The following is a 24,336-nucleotide window of genomic DNA, read 5'->3' on the forward strand; positions in this document are numbered from 1 at the left end:
ACTATTTTTTTTTATTTATTTACTTTTATTTTATTTTATTTTTCTCCATTTTTTATCTTAATTTTTAATCCATGTTATGACTGCAAAAAATAAAGGGACAGAGGAAGAGAAAAAAAACAAAAATTGTATTTTAGATGTATCGAATAAGTGATATAATGATGCAGTATTTCAATAAAAAGAGAATTTTAAAAAAAGAAAATAAGCTTAATCAGGTTATGGCAGTAAGAACAAGATGTTTACATGCCTCCTACACGATCATAATATTGTCATTATTCTGATTAATACTGGAATATGGTGCACATGTAAACATAGTCAATATCATGGTTTTATCATGGTTTTTATTTATACTGTATAAAGAGGAATGAAGCTGATTGTTGGCGGGGGCCATATTGGATATAACGCAGGCTTTGCTCTTCCTCTCTAACAGCTTTAAGGTTCAAAAGCTTCTCGGTTTGTAACAGAAACTTTCCTGTGTCTGCAGCGGGGTGGGGAGAACGTGTCTGATTTAGTGCTAAACGCTAATGGGTCTGAGAATCACTTCAGCATTTTATGGGGTTTATCTGTTAAGCATCCTCTGACCTTTTGAAATAAACATTTTCAGAGGAGGTTAAACCAGAAAAGCCTCGCTCAGTCGAGCCAGACGCAGGTTCTGGCCTCTCATGTCGGTCAAGAAACGAAGACGTGGACAAAAAGAAAAGCAGCTTTGAATGACTTCAGAGATCTGAGAAATTTGAGTGATGTGAAATCCTGATTTTACAGAGAGCAGCAGGCGTTACCTCGAGATGACGCCATGGAGAACCTGACCCTCAGAAACCGCCTCCTGGAGGAGAGACTGCACTCCTTAGAGAACCAGATATCCAAAGAGCCGCCTTCAAGACCCTCGGTAAGTCCTCTACGACACACATATACCAAAACAGAGCATCCCTTAAAAGCCTGGAGGTCTGACATTCATCACTTTTAGCACCAGTCATCCTGGATTTAAGGATGTGCTGATAAGATTTTGTTGCTTAAAGGTGTCTGAAGCTTCACAAAGTGTGTTTCTGTTTCTGCTTTGACGCCTTAGCTTCAGAGAGATAACACCTCAGAGACGGTCGTAACTCCTGATGATCCTGGAGGCCTTAAGTCCTGCTTGTGAATTGACACATACCTCTGTTAGATGTCAGCTAACTGAAATGAATGCACTGCCAGGAAAGGATCTGACACTGGGAGAGTCATTGCATTAGTATTTCTCAGCGACGGGAAGCGAAAAACTTCTGATGAATCAGCTGTGTTTGATTCTAGGCTCTGTCCGTTGGGGTTTTTCCTTCAGGTCATAAACTCTCATGTGAGGGGGGTACTTTACCTACCGTACTGACCAGAGTTGACAAAATGATAAAATGCAAATACTGTAGCGGAGCCTCTTAACGGCACAGTGTTATTGAGTCCAGCTGTGACCCTCTGCTGCTCAGATGGAGAGATGAGGTGGCCAGAGAGAAGAAGGAGAACTGAGATGGTTGTGGTTTCTTTTAAAAGAGAAGGCAGAGCTGCAGAGGCAATAAAAGATCATCAGCCGTTAGTACACACGGTATGCAGGAATGACTGCACAAGAAAAACTGAGGGAACCTCCTCATCAGCTGTTCAGTGGGCTAAAGGCTATTTGGATATTATTTGGTTTCAATGACAAACATTCCCCATAAAAACTGAAACATATTTTCAGTAAAAAAAGTTTTATCGGACTTTATCTGAGCCACATTCAGCTGAGGAGTCCAGAAAAACAGCAAAAGGCAAAAGTGTCGCTTGAGTTGCTTTAAAGAAATCAGCTTTTATTGGTCAGAATATTTATGGAGGTTGTTTTGGAACAACTGCAACGTTTTGAAGAGTAACCATCAGTTCCCATGGATAGGACCCAAGCGTGGACACCAAGAATGTTTTCCAAATTTATGGTGTGACTTTCAACGTGCCGGCTTAATTTAAAAGCTTGATATGTGGAAAGATATTAGCAAACAAGAAAAGCATTAAGATTTGAGCAATATAATCAATGTAGCTTATCAAAAACTAATATACTTTCAAATTTTTTAAATTTTTGAAATATTTATAATGTCAATACTTTTTAAAGTATTTGCATATTTTTTGAAGTTTGAAAAATTTTTCAAATTTTTTTGTTTCGATGTTTTTAAAAGTTTTTGCAAATTTTAAATATTTAGAAAAGTTTTGAACTTTGAGCACATTTTTTAAATTAAAATAAAAAATTAAAATTTAAACATGTTTTTCAAATATCCCAAACTTTTTAAAATGTATTGCAACTTTTTTAAAATTAATTGTTTGAACTTTTAATATTTGTTTGAGTGTTTACAAATGTTTTAAATGTAATTTCTTTATATTTTAGCAAAATTTTTTTACTTGTATATGTAAATATATTTTTTATGATTTTTGAATATTGATTTACTTTAACTTTTTTATATTTTAGCAAATTTCTTTACTTATGTATGTTAATATATCTTTTTTTAATTTTTGAATATTAATTAACTTAAACTCTTTTATATTTTAGCAAATTCCTTTATTTATATATAATATTATTTTTGAAAATTACTGAAATTTGATTTTTTTGTATAGTTTTGCAAATTATAAAATTTAAAGATTTTTTTATTTTTGCAAATTTATGACATTTTGGATCTTATTTGAAATGTTTTACTAATTCTTAGATGATTAAATCATCTTTTTTTTAACTATTGAATTTTTGGCAACTTTTTTTTGCATATTGATTTTAATGATGAAAAATTAGATATCACGTGTAAAATCTCAAATCAATCAATTTTTTATTTACATTTCATTTTTTAATTTGATTTTAACTGTATGAAAGTTTACACACTTTATTTGCTTTTATTGTGAAGATAAAGTAGATTTTGTGGCTTAATCCGGGTGAGCTGAGGAAAAATGGCTCCTATGAAAGTAACAGTTGCAGACCCCTGGTCTAAATGTCTCAAAGATTTTCACCTCATATGTCTCAGATGCTTTTCTTTCTCTCCTCACTCATCATTTCTTACTCTCTGTTCTTCTGTCCCATCCTTTGTTTTTCTGTCCCATCCTTTGTTTTTCTGTCCCATCCTTTGTTTTTCTGTCCCATCCTTTGTTTTTCTGTCCCATCCTTGGCTGCCTCTGGATTTTATCTGAATTATTGACTGTAAGGAGAAAAGTTCCTCCTCTCGTGCTTTGAGGGAAATTTCTTCTCTCACGTTTGATGTTACGGACGGGTCGTGTGAAGTGAATGCATCATCCAGTCCTTCAGAGTCCTGCCATCACTGTGCAGCTGGAGATCCTGCTGCCGACCAGCAGGGGGCTCCAGAGCAGCCGGAGGATGAGGATGAGGGAGCAGAGGATGCAGGAGCAGAAGATGCAGGAGCAGAGGATGCAGGAGCAGAGGATGCAGGAGCAGAGGATGCAGGAGCAGAGGATAAAGGAGCAGAAGTTGAAGGAGAGGAAGATGAAGGAGCAGAGGATGCAGGAGCAGAGCGGTTGAGTCCTGATGTGGAGGAAAGCAGAGAGGCTGTAAACACAGAGCAGGAAGATGAGGAGGAAGAGGTCAGAGTGGAAGCAGAGGCCCCGGCTGATCCCGAGGTGTGTGTGGAGGGAGAAGAAAAAGAAGAAGGAGACCAACAGCAGGAGGAAGTGTGTGACCCTGATCCCGGTGATCCATCAGAGAGAGGATCACCTCTGTCCTCTCCTGTACCTGCTTCTTCACAAGCCAACGCTGATAAATCTGAAGAGATGAGTAAAGACGGCGGAGAGGAAGAGGATGGAAAACCAGGTGATGATGTGAGAGATGAAGGAAGAGAAACAGATGACACCGAGAAGCTTAAGGAGGCTCCAGGGGAAGATAATCCAGACACAGAGCCAGATCCAGATCCCAGCATCAAACCAACCACAGCAGAGATTTTAACCAGTAAAGAAAAAGATGCACACGCTGGAAAACATGGAAGCAAACCTCTTAAGTATCTGAAGGTACTGCAGGCTTCTCATGTCGCCCCGCTGAAGTCTTAGAGCTGTCGTAGCGCTGCGGTAGATCCAAGCTGTGTCGTCTCCCGTAACGCTGTACTTTGACGTCCCCTTTAGAGTGTGTGAGTGTTTTAAGAAGCGATAAAGTCACTCTAAGTTTTTAAAACTCATTTTGTGTTTCTTTGCAGACGTCAGGACGAGGAACCGGCACCCCCTTGCAGAGAGATCACGACTTCCAGAAAGAAAACCTGAAGCTGGCCTCTGAGAACCTGGAGCTGCGCTTTCAGCTGGAGCAGATCAACAGAGATCTTCCGAGACTCAAGGTACGAGGATCACAGAGGAAAAAAGCTGATCTGCCTGAAAAATATCAACCAAACATAAATTAAATCAAGTGTTTCCGTCTAATCTTTGGTCATAATGGTTGAATCAGACTTCATGTGAGCCATAGTCTCTGAAAAAGTCCAGAAAAATGTTTCATTCCAGGATGTTAGAGAAAAATGACATCTAAAAAAAAAAGGGTTAGGTGGTGAAAAGAGAGAGAATCTTTAAACACAGCGCTCGTCGTTTTTGAGAAAGGTAAACTCACTGAGGATTGATAAAGCCTCCGGATCAGTTCAGAACAACTGACTGTAAAACTGAGAAGATGCTCAGGTGGAGGGTTAAACTTCAAGATCCCTGACTGGCTCATTTCACTGTCAATCAAAAAGGGATTCGGCCTCAGACAGATCATCCAATCATCATGCAGAAGCCCAGCGTCCAGGCCAGCCCACTGACTCATAGACCCCCAGAGACGCTGAGCGTCCGATAGGCGGGACAAAGCCCAGCGTTTATCCAATGACCGTCCAGTTTCCACAGTGGAACAACCCACTCTACGCTTCCCCGCTGAAGTCAGAAGACGCTCAGCGTCCGACTGTGTTAAAGCGCTGAGACGCTGCGGGGATGAACGAGAAGGAGGTGGAGCCAGTTACCTGTGATAGGAGCTGATTCTGAACTAAAGATGAAGGAATTCTAGCGCATATTTTGTTAATGAAATGTTCACACAGCAGAATGTATCAACACTTTTTGGGGACACTTACCAGACTGACAGACCAGGACATAAACATGTGTCAATAAATCAGAAACCCTCCCAGACAAAAAAAAGCACACAGACTGCTGAGTCTGAGACCTGGTTCATTATAAAACAACCAGAAAACTACGTCCAGAGTTGGTGGTGTTTCAGAGTAAAGTGTGACCCTGTTAACTGGCGACTCTAATCAAGTTAATCACTGATACTGTCCGCTGAGAGTCTCCAGTTAGCATGGTCGCTACTAACTCCAAAACACCGGTTGCTTTCTGATGGTCCAAACTTGATAGACGTTGTTTCTGTTGTATAGTAGCATTTCTAAAAACTGAAATGAGTCCAATAATCAGCTGGAAAGTCTTCCTACAGCTAATCAGAGGAAGTTTGCTGATCTGTAGGGTGAGCTGTGGAGAAAAAACTTGACGTGCTACAAAAACTGGCTGCAATTTTGGAATCAGCTTGCTAATTTTAGTTTCAGTCAGCATAAAAATCCAACTCAACAGAAACTTTTTTCTTTTAAATTGTTCCACAGTGTTATCTGTCCATCCCTAATCCTCTTACTGTATGATGTGTAGATGTTGTACGTTGCTTTTTTTTCTAAACCAGGCTGTAAACTTGTTCATTTCTGCTTTTTTGAATGGGTGTGTATGTGGTTTCTGCTGTTTCTGCAGCCAGCCTCTAGTGGACACTCCAGGAACTGCAGCTCCTGACACTTTAGTATGAGCTTCATATTCTGAGACCAGAAGTTTCTGCTTTGTGATCTTATTGTTTGATGCACAGACAGGTTTTTTCTGTTCCTTGTTATGCTAATTTGTGCTAGCTTAGCAAACGTCCACTCCAGATATTTATGTGGAGGAGTGAGACTGATGACTTTCTCTTAAATAAAGTTCTACAGATGTTTAATCCACACATTTTGATCTTTACATCTTCATCAAGAAATGAGGCGCGTCACATAAAAGAGATCGATTGTGTCAGGAAGATATTTTGTCTGTCAAACGATGCAACGCCACCCAGGCTGGAGCAGCTGCTCTGACTTCACCTTTCTTTGTTCTCGTCTCCAGAATCAAGTGTCCGATCTGAAGGAAATGTGCAGCTTGCTGAAGAAAGGGAAGGCAGATGTGGAGAAAAAGCTGGCACACGTTCGTGGAGTACGTTAACCAGACGTCATTGATAACAAAAGAAACTATCAATACCTGACATCAAGTGTTTATCCTTTAAAGTTTGTGCATGGTGTTTCTAATCATCCTCATCAGGCTGGACACAGCGGGAAAACTGTGCCTGAACTGGAGAAGACCATCGGGCTGATGAAGAAGGTGGTGGAGAGGGTTCAGCGTGAGAACGACGCTCTGAAGAAAGGCAGCGCACCTGTAAATCAAGAGAAGATCACAAGCTTGGAGCAAGAAAACCAAAAACTGAAGGTAACTGATCGCAGAGCTTCCTTCATGTCTCACATCTTTTCACAAAGCCCTCTGAAAGCTGATCTTCTGCTTCCAGGCTGATTATGACAAACTGAAGAGTGAGAGCGAAGCCCAGCTGAGTTCAAAGCTGGAGTCCAAAACCAAAGGCCTGGAGAAGATCGTCATGGAAAACGAGCGTCTGCGCCGAGACATCAGGAGGGTAAATATGTGCATTTAGTTTACTCAGAGGTCTTTCTCTTTAACACAGCAGAGCGTGACTTCCTGTTTCTGTGGCTGCAGGAAGCGGAGGCAGCAGAGAGGCTGAAGGTGACCAAGACGAGCGTGGAGGTGACCAACGAGAAGCTGGAGGCAGAGCTGGAGGAAACCAGGCAGAGGCTGAGAGCAGCTTTATCCAGACCCATCGCAGAGGGAGCGGAGAGCAAGGGCTGGAAGGCCTCTGTGGTCACAAGGTCAGAGAAAATCCTTCATCAAATCCGTAGTCTAATGTCCTGGACCTGTTAGAGCTCAGGATCAGGGGTCTGTAACCTTTACCTTCATAAGAGCCTTTAGCCTCAACTCATCTGGATCAAAGTTATTCAGAAGCCACAAAATGATTTAAATCTTAACAATGAAGACAAAACGTGTTTTTTTTTTGTTGTTGTTTTTTTTAAAGTAAAAAATCTAGTGCATAATTATTTAAACAAGAAGAGTTTATGTTTATAAAATAATACATGTGATGTCTTAGCTTTATTTTAAATTATATTTTAAAAAAGGAAAAGTTTGTCTTAATTTTAGATGTTTTCATAAATTTATAATTTCATAAATTTGCCAACTTAATGGAATTTCTATGAGACGCAAAAATTTTAAAGATTTTTTTTCAATTAAAAAATTACCAGTTTTTTCAATGAAGGGTAAAAATTTTGCAAAAGTAATTTTTTAATTTCAAAAATTTGTCATGATTTAATTAATTGGCAAAATAATTCAAAAATTGACTATTTTTTTGTTTTTTAAATCAAAATGTCAAAACTTTGCAAAGATTTCAAAAAAAACGTGGAATTCAAATATTTGCAGAAATTTGCAGTAATGTGTTCAAAATATTCAAAAATTTGCACTTTTTTTAATGAAATTTTAAAAAATGTGCAAAAACCCCTGAAATTTTAACATTTTAAAAGTTTGCCAAAATTTAATAAATTTGCAAAAGAATTCAAAAAGTTGCTCAATATTTTTTAAAATTAAAATGTCAAAATTTGGCAAAAATTTCAAAAAAGTGGAAGTCAAATTATTTGCAGAAATTAGCAGAAATTCTAAAAAAGTAGAAATTTCAAACATTAGCAGTTTTTTTTAATGAAATTTTTAAAAATGTGCAAAAATCCCCAAAATCTCTCAAATTTTTACATTTCTAAAATTTGTCAAAATTCATTGATTTACCGAAAAAAAATCAAAATGTGTGATTTTTTTTTTCTTTTTTTTTTAAGTCAAAATTCTGATTTATTTTAAAAAGTCTAAGTCAAATTATTTGCAAAAATTGGCAGAAATTAAAAAACAAATGAAATTTGAAAAAGTTTGCAAAAAATTATTTTTTTACTCATTTGGAAAAATGTTGAAAAATTGAAATAAAAAATACATGAAAAAGTTTAAATCAACTTGAAAAAATCTTTAAAAAATTTGAAAGCTTCCTTGCTTTATGTGATGCATCTTTAGTTCAACTAAATGTTTACACATGATTTTATTTAGTGTCAGTGTCTTTAATCATCAATACCCACTATATGAAAAATAAAAATTCTTTATTTCAATAATATTTTTTAAAGCTTCAAGGAGCCACTGCAAAGGAGTCAAAGAGCCACAGGTTGCAGACCCTTGCTCTGGAATAAATGTTTTTAAACTAATTTTTGGGGTTTTTTATGCCTTTAACTGGAGAGGAGGGGACAGGCTGGATTTGAATTTGAGTCAGCCGCTTGAGGGTGAACCTCATGAGGTGCAACCTAGACTTCTAGGCCTTCTGCGCCCAAGGCTAAAGGTTTTAACTTCTATCTGCAGGATGTTTGAGAACAAGATGAAGGAGCTGGAGAAGGAGCTCGCCCAGAAGACGTCCAGTCTGTCTGAGCTCAGAGATCAGCTGAAGGACGTGACGGAGCGAGAGGACAGGGCCCAGATCAGCATCCGGCAACTGGAAGACCAGGTACCAGCTCTTAACACGTTACATAGACAGTCCTTTTGATGCTACAGTGTGTACGGGGCTTTGGGAGGCAGGGCCTGTCAGCTGAACACCACAGAAGAAGTCATCCCAGTTTAGTTTGATAAACGTGTCATAATCTCCGCTTAAGATCAGGTTTAATGATGATCTAAAGCTGTGTGAGAAGACCCCGTCGTTACACGAACAATGCAGTAACGGTCTGTGTTTTTCTTTCTCAGGTCGACGTGTTGAAGAGTTTTCCTACTGCAAAGACCGAGGGAGGATTGATGAAAGAGTTTCAGGCAATGAGGTTTGTTAAAATATGATTACAGCCATTTATTCTTCACCTTTTAAGATGTTACTTATTTATTCACTCACTCATTCATTCATTTTTTATCTAGTTAGATACTAGATATCTGGGTATTGCAAAGAGAAGATACAGGATTGTAACATGTTTAGGTTGAATGGTGTGTTTCATGAGTTGTCTAAATACTTTTAAATGTAAAACTCATACACACCTGGATCGTTGGATCATTGGAGCAGTTGTTCTTATACTGCAGTCAGCCACCAGGGGGAGCAGTTTTAACTCATCCTGCTGTTGTTTCTTCGTGGATCTGAAATGACTTTTTCATCTCTTCAGACGGATAAACACGGAGCTACAGAAGGAGAACACCGAGTTGAAAGAAAGGTTGGATGATTACAGCGACAGATACGGCGAGACCACCTCCAAACCAGGTGAGATCAACAGATACGGTTAGTCCAGGAACAGCAAAAACTGAAATCTAAAAAAGTGATTGGTTGAGTTATATGAGTTATATTTTTATTATTCCACTGGCAGAGTTTTGTACTCTTTAAAATCAAATCAAACATCAACTAAGTCTCATAAAATCTTGATATCAGACATTTTTCTGGACTTCTCAGGTGACTGTGGCTCACATTAAGTCTGATAAGATTTTTTTTTAAATTAACACTTGATTAGAGTTCAGATTTAACAGTGTAGAACAAGGGTCTGGAAAAAATATGGTCTAAATATACAAAAAATATAGAATATAAAAAAAGCAAATTAATTCTGTGTGGTTGGATTCATTAAACTAACAATGTTCCAGCTTAATAAATGTGTTTGATATATGGCAAAATATTAGTAAACAACAAAATATGATAAGTAAGGTTATTAAATGAGGGTCCTCTTTCAGAAATGTTAAATTTTTGTTTTTTTTTAAAACTTGGCAAATTTTAGAAATTTCAAATAAATTTAAAAATTTGAAAATTTTTGAAATTTCGAAATTTTTTAGAATTAAGTTCAGTTTTTTGGAATTGAGTTCCCTTTTTTATTTTTATTTTTTTCAAGTTTCAAAAATATTATGAATTTATTTCTTTTAATGTTGCCAATTTTTGAAGTTGCATTTCTTTGATTTTTTGCAATTTTTTTGTTTAAAATTTTTGAAATTTGAGAATGTATTGCTAGATTTGCAAATTTTTAGCATTTGAAAGCTATTTAGAATTAATTTCCATTTTTTGGATTTGAGTTCATTTTTTTTTTTTTTAATCAATTTTGGGTTTTTTTTTGAGTCCAACATTTTTTGAAATTCCAGATTTTTTTAATGTTACAAATTCTTGGAAATTACAAATATTTTATTTATTCTTTTTTTTGCAATTTTTTTGTTTCAAATGATTTCAAACGTCAACATTTTTGACAGTTGTGCAAATTTCCTGAATATAAAATTTTTTCAAATTTTTTGCAAATTTGTTAAAATTAAAAAATGAAGTAATCACGTGAAGTTTCACAAGTTCAAAAAAAATTCTTGTTTAGGTAACTATTGCTTAGATCCTAACTATGTTAGAAATTTATTCAATCTATAGTCTTTACTGTGAAGATAAAGTAGATTTTGTGGCTCCTGAATGACTTTAATCCAGGTGAGCTGAGTAAAAATGGCTCCTATTAAAGTAAAGGTTGCAGACCCCTGGTGGAGAATAAATATCAGTTTGAAAACACAGATCTTGTTGTGATTATAAAGTAAACCCTGGGATTTTAAACCATTGTTTGAAAAGATGTTAACCCCGCAGAGTTCAGCATCTCCTCTCTGATTTTGTTCCTCAGACCAGGGGAAGCTCAGGAACCTCCTGCAGGCGGCCGAGGAGGCGAAAGCATCGCTTCAAACCGAGGTCACGAAGCTGAAGAAGGAACTGCAGAGCTTCGACCCGACGTTCTTCGAGGAGATCGAGGACCTGAAATACAACTACAACGTGGAGGTGAAGAAGAACATCCTGCTGGAGGAGCAGCTGAAGAAGGTGTGTGAGCAGTGTGGGGTGGAGGCAGAGCTGCCCAGCGTCTCCATCAGCTGACGCAGAAACACACTTCAAACAATAATGATCCAGGAAATCAACACCAGATTTTACTGAGCATGCATCCAGCAGGCGTTTATTGATCTTTATTTCACAGATAGCATTTAAGATTTAGAGCTTTTGTCTCAGTTGCTACAGAAATTAATAATAAATTAAGTTATTACAGCGCTCAGCGTTTGGTCCAGTTTAGAAAAACAAACGTTTACATAAGTCGGAAGGAGTCGCCCTGTTTTTATCAGGCAGCTGTTTTATGTTAATACTGTGACGTTTCCTATGTAAGTAGTTTATTTTTCTATGTTTTTGTACAGTCGTGGCATCGTGTTTGTCTTTTTCAATAAAGTCGTTTCCACACTCGTTGGAATTCTTCACATGTAAACATTTACAGTCGTCTCTTCACTTCGTTATGTACAGGATTCTTTAAGGAACTGAAGTTGGTCGTTTTTAAACTACTCTGCAAAGTAAACCTCGAACTGTTATCGACTGTAACTTCCTGGAATCACCACGTCAGCATCCTGCGGCCGCAGATGCTCGCTCTTCACACGTCGAACCGAACGTCCTGCAGTCGGCTGAAACTTTGTCCGTTTAAAGCGCAGAGAGAAGCAAACAAGTCCTTGCTGTTGTTGTATTCATCCACCGTCCCGTCGACGCGAACCACCGCCGCCGTCTCGCCCAGGGCAGTCTCCCCATCAGGCCACCTCAGCCCCAGGTGGTGACGATGAACCTGCAGAGAGGGAACACTCGTTACCAAACTCAAAGTCCTGCGTTTCTGACATGATGACCGCCACAGTAAACAGAAACAGGGTGTGACTCAGGTGACCACCTTGATGAGCGTGCCGTCGTTGCAATGCCACACGATGCCCTCCACTCGGCCTCCTGGACTCTCCTGAAACCAGGCACAGAGCTGCTGGAAGTCCACAGGAGGAGGGTTTCTGATCCGGATGCTCCCATGAGAAACCAGGAAATGGACCGGCTGCTTCTTACTTCCCAGTCCTGGAAGAAACATGGGAATAAAACTTAAGTATAATGTCTGAGTGTCTACGACTTTAAAGGTAGAGTCTGCAGGAGTTTCCTCTGGGCCTCTATACATGTGTGTCAGTGTATGTGTTTGCCTCAACCCCCTCCTCTGCCTGGATGTTGATGTTTTGGTTGTTTCAGGACATTTCTGGGCAGGGAGGAGCGTAAGCGTGGTTACATCAGCCAATCACAGCTTGCCCAGTGCACAAGTGACTTTGCATGTTGATTATAGCAAGGGGAAGCTAATCAGAGCAGCTAATCAGAGCAGCTACAATAGCAGACGTAGCACGGAGGAAGAAAACAACCAAACTGAAATGAAACTCCAAACAGATAAAGCTTTTTCCTAAACAAGGGTGAAGCTCGGCTCAACTTTCACTCTTTTTCAGGATGAAGAGCGATGCTAGTTAGCTTTCTGCTAACCTGGTACATGTCAGATACTTGTGATTAGCTTGTGCTAACATGCTAAGTCAAGTGCACGACTCTCAAATCTCTCTCATGTAGAAACACGATGCTACAGGTGGTTGCTGGGCTGGCGAGTGTGTTCACATAGTCATGGTCAGAGGTTGTGGGTGTGGGCTGCAGCTGGCACTGAGCCAAGGAGGAGGAGCCCAGTTTGAATGTTGCGTTTACCAACAAGTAACAAAAATTCCTGCAGACCCTACCTTTAAAACAAATGTTCAATTCTGATACTCGATAAACAACCCTTCAGTTCTTGTTGAAGGGTTTTTGGGTTGAGGCAATTTGGGAGGAGCTCAACATAATGTGCTTGCAATCTCTTAAATGTAAAAAAGCAAAGAATATCAGTTTAATAAAATGATATAATGATCTAAAAGAAGGAAAGCATCGTGACTCCCTGAAAGTGCAAACACCGCCTCACCGTACGGGTTCCCGTTGACGTTGGTTCCTATGAGCTCCAGAGTTTCCTCCATGAGGTCGGCCAATGGGACGGCAGCGATTTCTAGCACGTCTTCATCGTCAGCGCTTGGTCTGAGAACTACACCCAACCCTGCTCCATAATCCACCACCGAGGAGTGCCAGCAGTACTGTTTGTTGTCCTTCTCCACGGGAACCCAGCCTGAACGACAGAAAAAGGGCTTAAACCATGTCCACATTTTGGGTCTTTAATGAAACCCAAGAAATAAAGCAACAGATACATGATTTAAGAGAAATACAATGAAATAAATGAAGCATCAGACCTGGAATGTGTCCGTGCTCGTCTGGCACAGGGTGGCCGTTCTGGTGTTTGACTTTGTGGGCAGGGATCCACGTCTCTGGCACTGTCTTAAAATCTTCCTCTACGTTCCATGAGAAACCTGAGAGTAAATCAGATTAAACAAAGTTAAACTGATCAAAAAAAAGGGATTATAACTCCACACTCTCCTGTTAAATCAGCTCTAATACCTTTGCAGCTCCTGTGAGTGTGCTGATACTTCTTGAACCTCTTCTCTGCCTGCTTGTTTGGTTTCCTGTCGAGGCGAGCCCAGAGGTAAGGTTGACCTGCAAGGACACAGACAAGGGAAAAATGTTAAAATAAAACCATATCACACCATCACCATCAACCACAGCTCCCAGACTGACCAGGATCAATGAAAATCCTCACCTTTGTGAAGTGTGACGTAACAGCAGGTGCCATCTAGTTTTTCTGTGGCCAGGGCACAGTCGATGTTTGCCTCCAGAGCCAGGGGGTTCAGGTTTTCAGTGGCAACCACCTGGAATTGCTGTAAAGAGACACAGATTCTGAATATTAAACTATGAAACATAAATGCACATGCAACAATAGGTAAATAAACGTTTAAGCATCAGGATTTTCATGTGATATTTGTTTCTTTCTCCTAAACCTGGCACTAAGAGTGTGAGTCCATCATGAAGCTGTCTGCTAACAGCATCATCAGCGTCTGCAGAGCTGCCCCCACCCACAGACTTAAATATAATATAATATAATATAATATAATATAATATAATATAATATAATATAATATAATATAATATAATATAATATAATATAATATAATAAACTGTAAGGTCTGACCTGGCTGTCCCGTTTTCTGGACGGTTCTTCCTTCACGTCCGTCAGAAACACACACGCTATCTTCTGCTGAACGGAGCCTAAACGCCTCATGTCTCTTCTCCTTTAACTCTTTCACTTCAGGGTTTTAATAATCTTCACTTTAACGGACAGAAAAGGGAAAATCTGGGACGATTTGTCGACATGAGAGCATGTGTGGTGATGCTAGCGAAAGTGATCAGGTGATGACGTTCTTCTTCTACGTTTCTCATTCTGGTAGTATAAACGGTAAAGTGTTGAAGGGCGCCACTGTGCGGTGGGGTCCGGGTACTGACAGACAGTGAATGAAGCACAGAGGGAGAAATGGACAATAAAATGAGTATTAAAGTCTAGATTTAAACAGTTATTTGATGTGTTTAAGAAATTCATTTAACACTTAGAGGTTTTATGTTTGTTTTTTTTATAATTTTTTTGTTTCTTTTAACAAAATGGTTTTTATTTGTGATTGACTGGGGACATTATTATTATCATTATTATTATTATTATTATTATTATTATTATTGTTATTATTATTATTATTATTATTATTATTATTATTATTATTATTATTATTATCATTATTACATTTTTTTATTTTTCAGTCTAATTTGTCACTTAAATTTTTACTATATCATTTTTTTATCATTCTTATGTTTAATTTATTCTGTTTTATTTTATTTTATTAAGTATATTTTTTAAAATATTTTTTTCTGTTTGTTTGTATCTTTTGCTTTGTTTTATGTTTTCATTATTAATTTATTTTGTTTCAGTTGTTTTTTAAATAATTTGTTTATTTTTTTTAATCGTTTTTGATTTTTAAATGTTTTTTTTGTGATTGACTGTGAAAATTATTATTATTATTATTAAGTTATTTTCTTATTTTTCATTCTGTTTTACTTGATTTTTATAATATCAATTTTCTAACCATCAGTCTTATGTTTAATTTATTATGATTTATTTTTATTTTATTTTATCCTATTTTACACTTTTCTTTTTACTATTTTACTATTTTGACTCGTTTTGTTTGATTCTAGTAATTTTATCTTAAATGGTTTTTTTTCAGGTTTTTATTAAAGGCTACACTTTTCTTTGTTTATTTATTTATTTGATTGTTGTCATTGTTGAGTTGTATCTGCTTTAAAAGAACAAGCTTTACAAAAAAAAATTTTGTTTTTTTTATTTCTTTTATGTCTTCATTATTTATTTATTTTGTTGATTTGGTTGTTTTTTTATATTGTTTGTTTAATTTTTCAGTCTAATGTTTTACTTGTTTTTTATTATATTCATTTTCTATTTATCAGTCTTTTTAAATTTATTTTGTTTTATTTTTATTCTTATTTTATTTTTTTCTATTTTATACTATTTGATATGTTTTACTATTTTGACTTGTATTTTTTAATTGTAGTCATTTTACCTTATATGTGTTTATTCAGGTTGTTGTTAAAGGCTATACTATTCCTTTTTTAAATTTATTTATTTGACTGTTTTTATTGTTGAGTTATATCTGCTTTAAAAGAACTAGCTTTACAAAAAATATTGTTGGGGTTTTGTTTGTTTTCTTTTACCCAATTCATACAATTTTGCTCTCAGGCTGCATTATTTAAAACTCTTTGCTTAAGAATTATGCATTTCAATCTTGGCTGTTATACACCTTTACTTGTTGAAAGGAAACACATTTTCAAAGTTTACTGAAAAAGAAAAATACATCTCAAAAAATCTTACCTTGATAAACCAAACAGAATTACAGTAACCTGCACAACAAAAAAATGGGCTTTTAACAAAGTTTACTTTAAAATCATACAAAAATAAGTCATAAGAGACAAATCATGGGCTGACACAAGAAACATAAACAGAGGAACAGAAAAAGTCGACGTGTATTTACAGAACAAAAGAATAAACGGTTATTCATTGAACCCTCTGCCTAAAATAACCAGGCAGGAAGTCTCTGATACAAAACGCTTCATGACGACGTTACTCTGAAGAGTTCAGTTTGATGTCTGGATTCACACACAGCGTGATGTCACTGGAGTACTTCCTGTCTGACTCTTCTTCTTCTCCTCCATCAGGCGGGCTGTGCAGGTCCATCTCACTGTCCACGTGTTTCCACATCTCTGTCTCCATGTCCTCTTTCTGCTGCACCTGAGACCAGAAGGCCAAGATATTCCTTCAAAAGAAAAGACAGAAAAAGATTTTAAATCACTCTGTGGTTCATCTGCCCCTACAAAATAAAAGTCCACTTTCAGTTTTAATGAAGGACACTCACAGTTTGTAGTACCACACCACGCCTGCTGCCGCTAAAAGCAGAGCGATGATGCTGAGGATGATGAGAGCTGTGGGAACATCTGTTAAAATAAAATATAAAATAAAAATCAGAAAAATCACAAACTCCTCCAGGTTCACGTTTGAAGAAGGAAGAGGAGAACTCACCTCCCAGAGACGGTTTTTCTAAGCTCACAGGTGGTTGTGTGGCAGACTCTGAGGTGGAGGAGGCGTGAGCAGAGGCAGGAAAGGTCACACTGACGGCTGAGGAGAGGAGGTGAGAGAAAGAAGAGGGTTCAGGAGCAGTGGAGGACGAGGAGATCCTGGATGAAGGCGTCGTTCTGACTCGTGAGGCTTCTGTCGTCATCCTCCGTCCTGGAGGTGGAGACCTGGATGTGGAAGTGGGAACAGGTGAACCAGGTGTGGAGGTCTGGGTCACAGCTGGCTGCGTAGTGAAGGATGTGGAGCTATGAGGGCTGGATGGTGATCCTTCAGGAGTGTCTGAAAAATCTGAAAGTGATGACAAAAAAGAGGTTTGTGTCTACAACATCAAAGTCTAAATTGAACACAGCTTTTGGTCAGGAGGATGGAGACAGTGCTGAGTTTCCAGGACAAATCAGGAGTCAGGGTCAAGATCAGGGGCGCGCACAAGAGGAGGGGGGCTGGGGTGCAGTCGCCCCTTCCAGTGGCCCAATTGTTGAAAAATACACGTTAAATTGCCTTTTTGTTAGCAAAAGCATGTATTAAGTGCCTTCTTATAGCTAAAACTCACTCTTGGAAGCCAAAAATGCACGTTAAAGAAACTTCCTGTTGGTAAAAACACAATGAACTTCCTCCTGGTAGCCCAAGTGCACACTAAAACACACTCATGGGCACTAAAATGCACAACAAAGTGTCCTCTTGGGGGCCAAAACTCATCCTTAAGCAACCTTTCTGGAGCCAAAACACATGCTAAGGTGCCCTATTGGTTGGAAAAACACACTAAACCGCCCTTTTAGGTAGGAAAAATGTATGCTAACATGCACAGTTGGCCCAATTTTTTAAAAACAAGGTAAAAATGCACTCTTAGGGGCCAAAATGTGCGCTGAAATGTCCTCTTCAAAAGCCAAAAAGTGCTCTAAGGTGCCTCGTAGTTGGAAAAAAACAATATAAACCTCCCTCCTGGAAGCAAAAGTGTGCACTAAAATGCTTTCTTAGGCACCACAATGTGTGTGAAGTGCCCTCTTGGGGGATTAGTGTGATTAAAACCCTTCTTGGGCACCAGAATGCATGCCAAAGTGCACTTTTGGGAGCCTAAACACATGCTAAAGAGCCCTCCTGGTTGGGAAAACAGATTAAACCTCCCTCTTTGGAGCCGAAACACACTCCCAAGGGCCTTTTTGGTTGCACAAATGTGCATTAAGTGCCTTTTGAGAGCCAAAACTAGCTCTTAGGTACTCTCTATGAAGCCAAAATGCACACTGAAGTGCCCAGTGGTTGGAAAAACTTACTAAACCTCCCTCTGGAGAGCCCAAGAGCACGCTAAAATGCCCTCTTGGGCAGCACAGTGCCCTCTTGGGGACCAAAAGTCATACTTAAGTATCCTTTTAGGAACTAAAACACATGCTTAAGTGCCCTCTTGGAAGGAAAAACGCACTTAACTACCTGTGTGGTCAGCAAAAATGTGTGCTGATGTGCCCAATTGGCCCGATTGTTGAAAAACACATGTTAAAGTTCCCACTTAGGAGCAAAAGCTTGCACTGAAATGTCCTCTTGGAAGCCAAAACGCACGCTAAAGAGCCCTTTTTGGTTGGAAAAACACACTAAATCTCCCTCTTGGGAGCCGAAGTGTGCACTAAAGTGCCCTCTTGAGCACCAAAATTTGCGTGACGTGTCCACTTGGTTGGAAAAACACACTCAAACGCCCTTTTGGTGAAAAAAGTGTCCTAAAGTGCCCTCAAAAAATGTGACATTTAGCGCCCTCAGTTGCGAGAACACACTTCATGTGCCTATTTCTTATTTTTCGTCCCTGCCCTCAAAAATTTGTGCACATCATTGGTTAAGATGGCAGGATGAGCATGACGAAGGAGTGTCTCCAAACATGCAGAATCAGTCATGGTTAAAACAGGATTGTTGTCCTTTTTTTAATCCTTGTTTTGTCCCTCTAGCGACCCCGTAGTATCTTTACACAATTTACAAATTAAAAAAAAAAAAAAAAAATCTCTGTCCCTCTCTAAAACTCTTATTTCAGCCTCTGTCTGGAACACTTGGTCTTGGCTGCTGTCCCTTTAAGACTCCCTGCTTCACAAACCCCCCTTCACTCTGATTGGCCAGTCCCTCTGAAAGCCTGTCAGGAAGGGGTGGGGGGCTAAGGCCAGACTTAGAGCTGTGAGCTCATAATTTTAGAAAGTCTTGTGAAGCTGTTGTGCAAGTGAGATGAAAGTGTCGCCCCCTGCTGGTCATTAAGTTATTCCACTTTAAAGAGGGGTGTGTTGTCCTTTTTTTTTTTTTTTTGTTTTTATTCTGCCCCTGCCTCTATTGTCTCTCTCTGATGTTTTAGAAAAACCCTTTTTTCAGCCTCTTTCTGAAACGCTTTATTTTGGTTTCTGTCTCTTTAAGGCTCCGTGCTCCAAAAACCCCCTTCCCTCTGATTGGCCAGTTCTCTGGGGGCCTGTCAGGAGCAGCCCTTGGTGTTTGAGGTCTACCCCTTAGAAATTCTTAATGGAACAGAGCGTTACGATCAGTTTCAGATTTAAAGATTTCAACGTTTGAAAATGTAGAGGTTTGAGAATCTGCACACGCTCAGTCTGAACATCGTTAGTTTCATCCTTTTAGAGAGGTTTAGTCCATGAAGTGTTCTGTACCTGATGCGTTGAAGCAGAAGACACCAAACTTCCTGTCCAAGCCGGCAGCCCAGCGCACCACTCCAGTCCTCCCCTGTCCACATTTCTCGTCCACAGTGAGACGAGGGACGACGGCCACCTGCTCAGCCGTCCAACCAAACCTGAAACAGAGAAGAAGACGGTGAAAAAGAAACACTCTGCAGGTCTAAAAATAAAATAAAAAAAATAAAAAACAGAAGCAGAGTTTTCTCCATCAGGACGGTTTGTTTTGTGTCTGATGGTGTCGAGGTGACACGCTGTGATCTGTACACAGCTTTTTGTCCCCGCTGAGCTCCGGCTCAGAACGGGAGGAAGGGAACGTTATGTTCAGACTGAGCTGATAATGTGAGAGACACACGATCACGCCAAGCTGTGTGACCTCTGAGGAAACAGCAGCAGAACGACAGACTGGTTGAAAAAAGTGTCTTTATTATGAAGCCTTGTTAAAAGGTGCAGTTCCTCAAGTGTCCACTTGGGGCTGTCTGCAGAAATCAGGCTGTTTCTCATGACTCTTATTGATTATTAGTTTTCTCTCTACTGAAAAATGAACCAGTGTCTCTCAGCGTACTTGCACGTCTGCAGTCCGTGCTGCAGTGCTCGCTCCATCTGCTCTCTGGTCGCCATGGTGACGTTCAGGGACAGGCAGGCGTCTCTGGCAGCGGTGAAGTCGAAGGTGTAGACTCCGCCTTCGATCAGGAGGAAGACTCCGGCTGCTCTGTGGCTCTGATGGACCGCTGAGGGGTTAGAAAATACAAACTTTCTTAAAAACAGAGGAAAGAAAACCTCAGAGGTCAAAGGTTAAAACTGTTCTGTTGTTTGTTTCCTGGAACTCCTGCTCGTCAAGTTTCTTAAAGCTAGAATAATGTCTTACCACAAGTAACTTTTCTCTTTCCTAATCAGCAGTTTTTCTTTACTAGCTAAAACAAGACCTAATTTTTGTCTTTGAAATAAGACATTTTTCTGGACTGGTTAGGTGAATGGGGCTCATAATATGTCTAAAAAGACATTTTTACTGAAAATAAGACAAAAACACTTGGCCAGTTTCAGGGCTTTTTCTCGTGGCCTTTTGTTGTCATCTGAGGCCTAAAGTTTGCCAAAAACATTTGGCAAATTTTTCAAAATTTCAAAATTGTTCCTATTTTCTGTAAAGTTCTATTTTTTTTACTTTGCTAGGTAATTTTTTTAATTTTTCTTGCAATTATTTTTTTATTCCTTTTTTTTTTGTAAAAAAATCCAAATTCAATCCAAAGATTTTGCAAGTTTTCTAAATTTCAAATTTTTAGAATTTCTGCAAATTTTTGAAAAGTCTTCTCAATCCATTCTAGAAAAAAATGCAAGTTTTAGAAAAGTCAAAAATGTTCCTATTTTCTTTGAAATTTTGAATTTGATTTTTTAAAGGATTTTTTTCTGAGTTATTCCTTAGATTTTTTGGACATTTTTTGGACATTTTTTTTTCAAACTAGAAAAAATGTAAATCCAAAGATTTTGCATATTTTTTGGAATATCTGCAAATTTCTGTGAATTTCCGTGAATTTTCTGCAAATTTTTTGCAAAGTCTTCTAAATCCATTATTGAAAAATTATGCAAGTTTTGGAAATGTCAAAATTATTTCTATTTTCTGTGAAATTTTGAAGTTGAATTTTTTAAAGATTTCTTCTGAGTTAGTCTTTTAATTTTTTTTTCAGTTTTTTAAAATTCCCTTTTGAACATTTTTTTTTCAATTTTGGAAAAAAATCCAAATCCAAAGATTTTGCAAATTTTTGAAAACTTCCTAATCTTTTCTTGAAAAAAATTGAAATTTTTTGAAAATCAATTAATTAAATATAATATATTTATATATAATAATATATTTTTTGCTAATTTATAGCTTTTGGCATTTTTTTAAATTTCAATTTTTTTTTTGCACATTTGTAAAATGTTTTTAACTTATTTTGCTCATTTATAAAATATATGACATAACTTTGTTTTTTATTATTTGCAAATTATTGAAAATCAAAGAAATTAGACATCACATGAAAATTTTAAAACATAAAAAACTTCTCATTCAGATAATTATTCACTAGCTCTTACTTATGGTCGTGTGAAGATAGAGTTGATTTTGTGTGAGGCTAATTGGCCCCTTTGAAAGTAAAGGTTGCAGACCTCTGATCTGGGAAAACAGATTTGTTAGTGTCACTGGGATTTCTCTGGTTAAACATGGGCTTAAAAAGATAAAAGAATCAATAAAATCAACATTTTTCACATTTTGATCATGAAATACGTAATGATTTCTGCTGATTTGTGGAGTTCAACTTTTGCAATATGAATATTTATGGGGAAGGAAAACTAGGAAGGATGTAGAGGATTAATGGTGATCTGAACTTGTAGCAGTTTTGTCTAAAAGCTGGAGCATCAGACGGTTCAGAAAAATCTTGAAAAATAAGTTGTTTTTTAAAAGCATGACCCAACGAGATTTAAATATTTTCTTCACTATTATTTTTTTTTTTCTTTGAGTAACTATATTTCAGATTTTTGTTTCCCAACATGACGCCAACATGAGGAGAGAAAATGATAACTTACCTTTGACAAGAGAGGAATCAAAGGCCGACAAAAAGTCTGCAAAAGAGCAAAAAAAGAGCAGAGTGAAAATAAAAAATCTGTCCATGTTTTTATTAAAACCTGAATCAGTGAGGAGGAGGATGGAAGAGAAGATCCAAAAGCAGCCGACGCTGAGAGAACAGCCTCACAACGAGCGTGAAGGCAACGAGACGAGGAAACAGGAAGCCAAGGTCAAATCTGCCTGATGGCCCTGAATGAGATATCACACACACACACACACACACACACACACACACACACACACACACACACACACACACACACACACACACACACACACACACACACACAAAGGGGGGACCTTCATGAAAACTCTCCTAACGTGGATGTACGACATATTCAGCTCTAAACTTCTGAAGAATCCAAACAAATCGAGGATTTCCAGGAAACATAACCTGAGGATGAGAGGAAGCATCGGCTCAAGTCGCTGCTCAGAGAGTTGTAAATAACAACAACGCTTCACACGGCGAGGAACCACTCATGAAGAGCTGTTTTTTTCTCCTCTCAGAGTTTCTGCTCAGTCAGCATCCATCCATCCTGCAGAGGTATGCTGGATCTGACAGGCCGTTCGGAAAGGGGACTTCCTCCACATTGTCCCTGAGTTTCAGCCTCCGTTCACAACCACACCTCGCTCCCAGCTGGAATCAAGACCAAAAACAGGCAAAGAGCACCGTCCATCACCTAAAACCTGCAGAGTCAGAGCGTCTTTTTCAGTTATCAGCCATAATTTGAGTTTATCTGACTCAACATGCTTCATATTTCACCTCACAGTTCATCACAGAGTGTGAGCGCTTAGATATCCTGTGCTTCCTGAGCTGTAAGAGATACAGAGCTGAAACACAGACAGGAGATAATTGGTCACACGTCCCTGGTCAGGAAGAGGAGGAAGAGGAGGAGGAGGAGGAGGCTCATTAGTCAGAGATGGAAACTGGAACATTTAAAAGAATTGAACTTTTTCCCCCAAGAGATGTTTCAAAAAACTTAATTTAACAAAAATAAACTTGATGTTCTGTTAGTGAAAATAATGTAGCATGAAAAGTGCTCAGCAGAGAGGTGGAGTCTCAGGTGAAGGTGTAGTGGGGTTACCGTGAAGGGGTTTGTCAGGGTGATCACAGATCAGCATCCAAACCAGCTACACACACAGAGAATCTGATCATTGATGGATAAAACAACTGCTTCTAATACTCAGGATTTACTGCACGCCTTGCTCAAAGGCAACTGATCAGACTTCAACAGGTTTGTAAGGAGAGATGGATCGAAAGAAAACCAGAGGAAATGAAGAAAAAATGGAAAGAAAGGTTAAAAGGACAGATGGAAGGAAGAAAGGAAGGAGGAAAAAGGAAGGAAGGACAAAAGGGACAGATGGAAGAAAAGGAAAAATGTAAGGAAGAAAGAAAAAAGGTATGTAAGGAAGGAAGGAAGGAAGTACACAAAGGAAAGATGAAAAACAACGAAATAAGTGGAAGGAAAGAAAGAAGGAAAAGAGGAAAGATGGATAAAAATAAGGAAAGATGGAAAGGAATAAGGAAGGAGCTAAAGAAGGAAGTAATGAAGGAAGGATAAAAGGATGAAAACAAAGAAAAGATAGAAGAAAAGGAATGATGAAAGGAAAAGGAAGGGAGGAAGGAAAAAAAGAAAAGATGGATGGAAGGAAGGATGGAAGCAAAGATGGACACAAAGAGACATGAAAGAAAGGATGGAAATAAGAAAGAAGACAAAGAAAAGATGGAAGAAAGGAAGAAAAGAATAAAGAAAAAAGAAAAGATGAGAGACAAGGAATTATTAAGAAAATTTAGGAAAGGAAAAAGGAAAAAGATGGATGGAAGGAAGGATGGAAGGTAAGAAGGATACAAAGAAAAAATGGAAGGTAGGAAGAAAGGAAGGACATAAGAAAACAGACAAAGAAAAGATGGAAGGAAGGGAATAAGAGAGGAAAAGAAAGGAAAGATAGAAGGAAGGAAGGATGTAAGGAAAGAAAAACACAAAGAGGAAAAAAGGGAAGGAAGGAAGAAGGAAGAAGGGAAGGAGGGAAGGAAAGAAGATCAGGAAAAAAAGAAGGAAACAAAAAAGATGGACAAAAATAAGGAAAATGAATGAAAAGAAGGAAGGATGGAAATTAAAGATTGAAAGAAGGAAAGAAGGAAGGGAGGATCGATGCAAAGAAAAGAAGGAAGAACAGGAAAATTGAAGGGAACAAAAAAAAGATACAAATAAGGAAAGAAGGAAGGACAGTAAGGAAAGATTAAAGGAAGGAAGGAAGAAAGGAAGGAAAGAAGAACAGAAAAATAGAAGGAAACAAAAAAGATGGATGAAAATAAGGGAAGATGAATGGAAAGAAGGAAGGACAAAAAGGAAAGATTGAAGGAAGGAAGGAAGGATGCAAAGAAAATAATGAAGGGAGGAAGGGTACAAAGAGAAGATGAAAAGAAGGAAAGAAGGACACAAAGAAAAGATGAAAGGTAAAGGTAGAAAGGAAGGAAGGATGGAAGGAAGGAAGAAATGAAGGAAGGAAGGAGGAAAGGAAGGGGAAAGATGGATGAGGAGATGAAAAAAAAGACGAGGATAAATGGAAGGAAATAAAGAAAGAGGACGTGTACATATCAAAGTGGACGCAA

General features: G+C 38.2%; 3 protein-coding genes across 3 annotated transcripts in view; 1 reads left to right on the top strand and 2 right to left on the bottom strand.

Moving 5' to 3' along the window:
• The window catches only part of cep290 (centrosomal protein 290), a 56,924-nt gene extending 45,919 nt beyond the window's left edge, over positions 1-11,005 (top strand). The window contains exons 42-51 of the mRNA XM_074676840.1: positions 760-883; positions 4,161-4,295; positions 6,094-6,180; positions 6,286-6,450; positions 6,527-6,649; positions 6,730-6,899; positions 8,467-8,608; positions 8,842-8,912; positions 9,243-9,337; positions 10,701-11,005. Coding sequence (XP_074532941.1) covers positions 760-883; positions 4,161-4,295; positions 6,094-6,180; positions 6,286-6,450; positions 6,527-6,649; positions 6,730-6,899; positions 8,467-8,608; positions 8,842-8,912; positions 9,243-9,337; positions 10,701-10,945 — 1,357 coding nt within the window. The 3' untranslated portion in view covers positions 10,946-11,005. The remainder of the gene's footprint in view (positions 1-759; positions 884-4,160; positions 4,296-6,093; positions 6,181-6,285; positions 6,451-6,526; positions 6,650-6,729; positions 6,900-8,466; positions 8,609-8,841; positions 8,913-9,242; positions 9,338-10,700) is intronic.
• Position 11,006: 1 nt separating this feature from the next.
• rlig1 (RNA 5'-phosphate and 3'-OH ligase 1) lies at positions 11,007-14,226 on the bottom strand. The gene is made up of 7 exons (XM_074676842.1): positions 13,989-14,226; positions 13,560-13,677; positions 13,361-13,456; positions 13,156-13,272; positions 12,837-13,034; positions 11,766-11,935; positions 11,007-11,666 (listed from the first exon to the last, which is right to left on the bottom strand). Exons 1-7 carry the CDS (start codon positions 14,076-14,078, stop codon positions 11,481-11,483), a joined length of 975 nt encoding a protein of 324 aa, XP_074532943.1. The 5' UTR covers positions 14,079-14,226; the 3' UTR covers positions 11,007-11,480.
• A 1,611-nt stretch (positions 14,227-15,837) lies between these two features.
• Positions 15,838-21,850, bottom strand: lyve1b (lymphatic vessel endothelial hyaluronic receptor 1b). Its single transcript, XM_074678262.1, has 6 exons — positions 21,683-21,850; positions 19,692-19,857; positions 19,106-19,245; positions 16,431-16,772; positions 16,267-16,345; positions 15,838-16,167 (listed from the first exon to the last, which is right to left on the bottom strand). Exons 1-6 carry the CDS (start codon positions 21,765-21,767, stop codon positions 15,975-15,977), a joined length of 1,005 nt encoding a protein of 334 aa, XP_074534363.1. The 5' UTR covers positions 21,768-21,850; the 3' UTR covers positions 15,838-15,974.
• Between the last annotated feature and the right edge of the window lie 2,486 nt (positions 21,851-24,336).

This window comes from Halichoeres trimaculatus, unplaced genomic scaffold (genome assembly GCF_033239565.1).
Source record: "Halichoeres trimaculatus isolate MK-OKI-2021-1 unplaced genomic scaffold, fHalTri1.1 fHalTri1_scaffold_10, whole genome shotgun sequence".
NCBI classification, from domain to species: domain Eukaryota; kingdom Metazoa; phylum Chordata; class Actinopteri; order Labriformes; family Labridae; genus Halichoeres; species Halichoeres trimaculatus.